Source organism: Batrachochytrium dendrobatidis (assembly GCF_000203795.2).
Source record: "Batrachochytrium dendrobatidis JAM81 unplaced genomic scaffold BATDEscaffold_84, whole genome shotgun sequence".
NCBI classification, from domain to species: Eukaryota; Fungi; Chytridiomycota; class Chytridiomycetes; order Rhizophydiales; genus Batrachochytrium; species Batrachochytrium dendrobatidis.
Window position 1 is genome coordinate 636 of NW_006281151.1, and position 6159 is coordinate 6794.

The following is a 6159-nucleotide window of genomic DNA, read 5'->3' on the forward strand; positions in this document are numbered from 1 at the left end:
CAGCTTACATGAATACAATTGTAAACTCTACTATCAAAACTGTACAGTAGTCCTCAATGAAGATGATAAGCTTGCAGTAGTTAATCTCGAGGCACAAAATTCGATAGAATTGAAATATACTATATTAAACTATTTCATTTACAGCCGCACTCACGTAGAATGAAACACCACAGGTGTCAATATATGATAAAATGCCAGTCTCATGTTGGATTGGTGATAATCTTACTGGAAAACAATGTGCCCTTTGAACTCATTTAGTTTACTAGTCTTTCTTCATATTCATTCTTGTACAAGAATACAGAGCGAATGTTCATATCCTTGATATCTTTTCGACCACCAACTTTCCCTTCCTCAAAAACAAACATTTGAAGTAAACATTGCGTGACCGGCATGGAAATAACTGTTGCATTTCCAACTGTGATTTTGAACTAGAACGTATCTGATATTAGGGTACAGAATTTTAATAGAAAAAGTAATCAATTTCCAACAACGAATGTAACGATTGTTTATTATTCCAAAGCAAAATAGAGTCAGTCCAAGATAAATTATAAAGTGTTTCATTTTGCGTGAATATGGCTATAAAATATTTCATTTAAAAGGCATTTTTGTTGTATAAGATCCGCAATGAATTAGTGATGGCATATCCTTTTAACGTTTAGCATCGTTTCAGTTGGAAACCGGTGTGTCTCCCTCGGCTGTATTAGAAGTATCTGTTACTCCTTTATCAACGGAAGCATCCCCAGCAGGGACATCTTCAGCAGCAGGGACATCTTCAGCAGCAGGGGTTTCTTCTTCAACAGGGACATCTTCAGCAGGGACTTCATCAGCAGGCGGTTTAGATCTGGATTCGACAACCTTCTGCACAGCTAGACCAGCAACACTCATTCCCACTCCTCCTACCATTGATGTTACAAGAGTTTCAGCCAGTCCACCACCGCCATTGCCACCAGTAACCATATTTTTCATTTTTCCCACGAATCCAGGGCTTGGAGCTGGTGCCATATCGCCCATCTGATCACCTGGGTGGCTAGAGCTGGATTGCATATTGTTCTGAGTGCCTGTGCCCTGTCCGTTATTCTGAGTGCCTAAACCCTGTCCGTTGTTCTGAGTGCCTGCGCCAGTTGTTGGCTGGCCTTGAGTGGGGGAATTTCCAGGTCTACCAGGTGGAGCTGGTGGTGGTATTCCACCACCATGATTTTGAGTTCCAGCTCCAGATTGCTGACTAGTTCCAGCTCCTTGTTGTGGGTTTTGAGGAGCAGGAGCTTTAACTGGACCACCACTTGCTGGCTGGCCTTGAGCGGGGGGATTTCCAGGTCTACCAGGTGGAGCTGGTGGAATACCACCACCATGATTTTGAGTTCCAGCTCCGACTCCAGCTCCTTGTTGTGGGTTTTGAGGAGCAGGAGCTTTAACTGGACCACCACTTGCTGGCTGGCCTTGAGCGGGGGGATTTCCAGGTCTACCAGGTGGAGCTGGTGGAATTCCACCACCATGATTTTGAGTTCCAGCTCCGACTCCAGCTCCAGATTGCTGACTAGTTCCAGCTCCTTGTTGTGGAATCTGAGGAGCAGGAGCTTTAACTGGACCACCACTTACTGGCTGGCCTTGAGCGGGGGGATTTCCAGGTCTACCAGGTGGAGCTGGTGGAATACCACCACCATGATTTTGAGTTCCAGCTCCGACTCCAGCTCCTTGTTGTGGGTTTTGAGGAGCAGGAGCTTTAGCTGAACCACCACTTGCTGGCTGGCCTTGAACGGGGGGATTTATAGGTCTACCAGGTGGAGGTGGTGAAGTACCACCACCATGATTTTGAGTTCCAGCTCCAGATTGCTGACTAGTTCCAGCTCCTTGTTGTGGAATCTGAGGAGCAGGGGCTTTAACTGGACCACCACTTACTGGCTGGCCTTGGGCGGGGGGATTTATAGGTCTACCAGGTGGAGCTGGTGGAATACCACCACCATGATTTTGAGTTCCAGCTCCGACTCCAGCTCCAGATTGCTGACTAGTTCCAGCTCCTTGTTGTGGAATCTGAGGAGCAGGAGCTTTAACTGGACCACCACTTACTGGCTGGCCTTGGGCGGGGGGATTTCCAGGTCTACCAGGTGGAGCTGGTGAAGTACCACCACCATGATTTTGAGTTCCAGCTCCGACTCCAGCTCCAGATTGCTGACTAGTTCCAGCTCCTTGTTGTGGAATCTGAGGAGCAGGGGCTTTAACTGGACCACCACTTACTGGCTGGCCTTGGGCGGGGGGATTTATAGGTCTACCATTTTTACCGAGTACAAGTGGTGGAGCTGGTGGAATACCACCACCATGATTTTGAGTTCCAGCTCCGACTCCAGCTCCAGATTGCTGACTAGTTCCAGCTCCTTGTTGTGGAATCTGAGGAGCAGGAGCTTTAACTGGACCACCACTTACTGGCTGGCCTTGGGCGGGGGGATTTCCAGGTCTATCAGGTGGAGCTGGTGAAGTACCACCACCATGATTTTGAGTTCCAGCTCCGACTCCAGCTCCAGATTGCTGACTAGTTCCAGCTCCTTGTTGTGGAATCTGAGGAGCAGGAGCTTTAACTGGACCACCACTTACTGGCTGGCCTTGGGCGGGGGGATTTATAGGTCTACCATTTTTACCGAGTACAAGTGGTGGAGCTGGTGGAATACCACCACCATGATTTTGAGTTCCAGCTCCAACTCCAGCTCCAGATTGCTGACTAGTTCCAGCTCCTTGTTGTGGGTTTTGAGGAGCAGGAGCTTTAGCTGAACCACCACTTGCTGGCTGGCCTTGAACGGGGGGATTTATAGGTCTACCAGGTGGAGGTGGTGAAGTACCACCACCATGATTTTGAGTTCCAGCTCCAGATTGCTGACTAGTTCCAGCTCCTTGTTGTGGAATCTGAGGAGCAGGGGCTTTAACTGGACCACCACTTACTGGCTGGCCTTGGGCGGGGGGATTTATAGGTTTACCATTTTTACCGAGTACAAGTGGTGGAGCTGGTGGAATACCACCACCATGATTTTGAGTTCCAGCTCCGACTCCAGCTCCAGATTGCTGACTAGTTCCAGCTCCTTGTTGTGGAATCTGAGGAGCAGGAGCTTTAACTGGACCACCACTTACTGGCTGGCCTTGGGCGGGGGGATTTCCAGGTCTACCAGGTGGAGCTGGTGAAGTACCACCACCATGATTTTGAGTTCCAGCTCCGACTCCAGCTCCTTGTTGTGGAATCTGAGAAGCAGGAGCTTTAGCTGAACCACCACTTACTGGCTGGCCTTGGGCGGGGGGATTTATAGGTTTACCATTTTTACCGAGTACAAGTGGTGGAGCTGGTGGAATACCACCACCATGATTTTGAGTTCCAGCTCCGACTCCAGCTCCTTGTTGTGGAATCTGAGGAGCAGGAGCTTTAACTGGACCACCATTTGTTGATGGACTTTTGGCGGGAGGACTTGCAGGTTTACCAGCTGGTGCTGGTGAAGTACCACCACCATGATTTTGAGTTCCAGCTCCGACTCCAGCTCCAGATTGCTGACTAGTTCCAGCTCCTTGTTGTGGAATCTGAGGAGCAGGAGCTTTAACTGGACCACCATTTGTTGATGGACTTTTGGCGGGAGGACTTGCAGGTTTACCAGGTGGAGGTGGTGAAGTGCTACCAGCACGATTTTGAGTCATGGGTCCAGATTGCTGGCTAGTTCCAGCTCCTTGTTGTGGAATCTGAGGAGCAGGAGCCTTAGTTGGACCACCATTTGTTGATGGACTTTTGGCAATGGGATTTCCAGATTTACCAGGTGGAGGTGGTCGAGGTGGTGGAGTGCCACCACCACTCTTTTGAGTAGCTCCGGCTCCAGAACTAGAGCCCGCTTTACTAGCTCCACTTTCAACGCCCGTCTTTTTAATAGAGCCTGCTTTGGTAGGCCCAGATAGCTTTGCATTGTGAACGATTGGTTTGGCTTTAATAGAACCACCTTTTGGCTTAACCAACACAGTTTTAGCTTTGCTAAATAACTTTGCCATTGGTGGTGCTCTACGATCCAAATGTACTTCCTCGACACGATCGATTGAACCCAAGTCAGCTGGAATTGGTGGTGCTCTACGATCCAAATGTACTTCCTCGACACGATCGATTGAACCCAAGTCAGCTGGAATTTCAAAAAGAGAATCCGGGAAAAGCATTCTATAAGTATCGGTTGGTATAGTGAGATATCTTGATCCCAGCATACTGCCTGTAGATTGATTGGGGATAGGCATTGCACCGGATAGTGGAGCACGAGAAATCATAGCAAGTAATAGATAGGTCTTCATTAGTATTTATCTGGTAGTTGAGCTTGAATAAATAGATTTTAAATATGGTGTCTATACGTATTGGAACGTCTGCCAGCTAGTCAAGTCTATCTGTATTTATACTTTCGGGTGATGTATATTTAGAGAACAACGATTTTGGACCACTGGGTTATATACTCGAGTCTGTTGCACAACCATGTCAAGTCTACTTGTGAGGCATCTACACATGGTGGCACACTTTAGAGCCACTTTGGATATAGCCAAGCCATACCGGTTATCCGCTTTCTAGCCTAGCATGCAGACACAAGAGGGCAATGTAATCTAGCTGGTGTAAAAGCCTCTGACTGATTGGTGAGACCATGTCTGGTCAAGCCATCGTGTTGTACAGAATCGGACTGTTGTGTAAGCCATTATAATAAACAGGCAAGGTAGGCAAGGTAGGCAATCAGTGCTTATCGGCCCGTATTTCCATACAAACCTGTTAGTAGCAAAATAGATTCACGCTAGACAATGGGCTGACAATTGAGCATGCCAATGACCTATATTTGATTCATTCATAAATGGTTGTGCAAGTTTGGTCCAAATCTGCTGTTGGTGCTATTGGATTTTAAGCTACATTTCATGCTCTTTACCGACTTTGCAATATTAGCAGCTAGTGATAAAGGAATTGAAAATGGAGATAAAATGAGATTGTTGAAGCCATCACACTTGTTCATTTGCAAATATCGACTAGATTGTTCATCTGTTGATCTGAATGTCAGGATCATATATCAATTGTATCTCATGTATCATAACGACAATCTGACTTGTTGACACGGCCAGTTTGCTCAACAATCTGTTGTCAATTCAATATACGAATGTCGCTCGGTTGGTCTTGATTTGACAATATTCAGCATTCCATCTATACAGTGTGTATGCTAACCCAACTAACCGTGCAATATTACGGAAAACTTGTGGTTTTCAAGAATGCAATAGCAGACTGATTGATGCTGTCAGAATGACCAAGACACAATGTAATTGAGTGGTTGGAATAGAAATGAATATTTCCATCCCATCCCATCCCATTTCATCCCGTTTCCATTTCTTTGTCACTAGCTGTGAAGGCATCTATAAAAACTAGATAAGTAATAAAGTTTATTGAATATGATGATCTATCACCAACTGTGAAGAACCGACTATTAGAGTTTCAAATAGTGCTAGCTATATCCAAACATATTTTTCATCTCGCTATTTTTTGGGAATATCTTTCATTGAGCGTATCGTTATTCGAGCTGTTGACCATCTTGATGGGTCACCGATCAAGACTTTCCACAAAAATTCGAATTCCAATCGAGTATCAAGGTTATTTTGATTTTCCTTTAGTATTAGCAGTACTGTTGCCATTAGTACTGGTATCAGTACTATTACGACTACCAGGACTACTACCAACACCAGTGCCAGTTGGGTTAATCTTATTACCGAAGAAAATCATACCACCAGTCATCATAAGACCATTTTTAAACCCTTGTTTTCCAAGCCCTGGAGATCGTTTAGTCAATCTTGCCTGTCTTTGACTGCTGTAACTGAGTCCTATCCATTCTGGCTCTGGAGAACGACGGTATATGTTGGGATCCACCGATCGCTTTATGATGTCGAGTTTTGGGGCTCCAGTAACCGTACCAGTGTCGAGGTTAAATCCTTTCCATACTGGCTCTGGGGAACGACGGTATATGTTGGGATCCACCGATCGCTTTATGATGTCGAGTTTTGGGGCTCCAGTAACCGCACCAGTGTCGAGATTAAATCCTTTCCACACTGGCTCTGGAGAACGACGATGCATGCTGCCCATGCTTGATAATGGTACCGAAATGGCTGCTGATAGGAGTGAAAGCATAAGTATAATCC

At 46.1% G+C, this 6159-nt stretch overlaps 2 protein-coding genes across 2 annotated transcripts; both read right to left on the reverse strand.

The window, feature by feature from the left end:
• Positions 1-666: 666 nt before the first annotated feature.
• BATDEDRAFT_93117 (uncharacterized protein) lies at positions 667-4345 on the reverse strand (the record flags this gene model as incomplete). Its single annotated transcript, XM_006683292.1, has 1 exon — positions 667-4345. Exon 1 carries the CDS (start codon positions 4294-4296, stop codon positions 667-669), a length of 3630 nt encoding a protein of 1209 aa, XP_006683355.1. The 5' UTR covers positions 4297-4345.
• A 1272-nt stretch (positions 4346-5617) lies between these two features.
• On the reverse strand, positions 5618-6148 carry BATDEDRAFT_93119 (uncharacterized protein; the record flags this gene model as incomplete). Its single annotated transcript, XM_006683293.1, has 1 exon — positions 5618-6148. One exon carries the CDS (start codon positions 6146-6148, stop codon positions 5618-5620), a length of 531 nt encoding a protein of 176 aa, XP_006683356.1.
• Between the last annotated feature and the right edge of the window lie 11 nt (positions 6149-6159).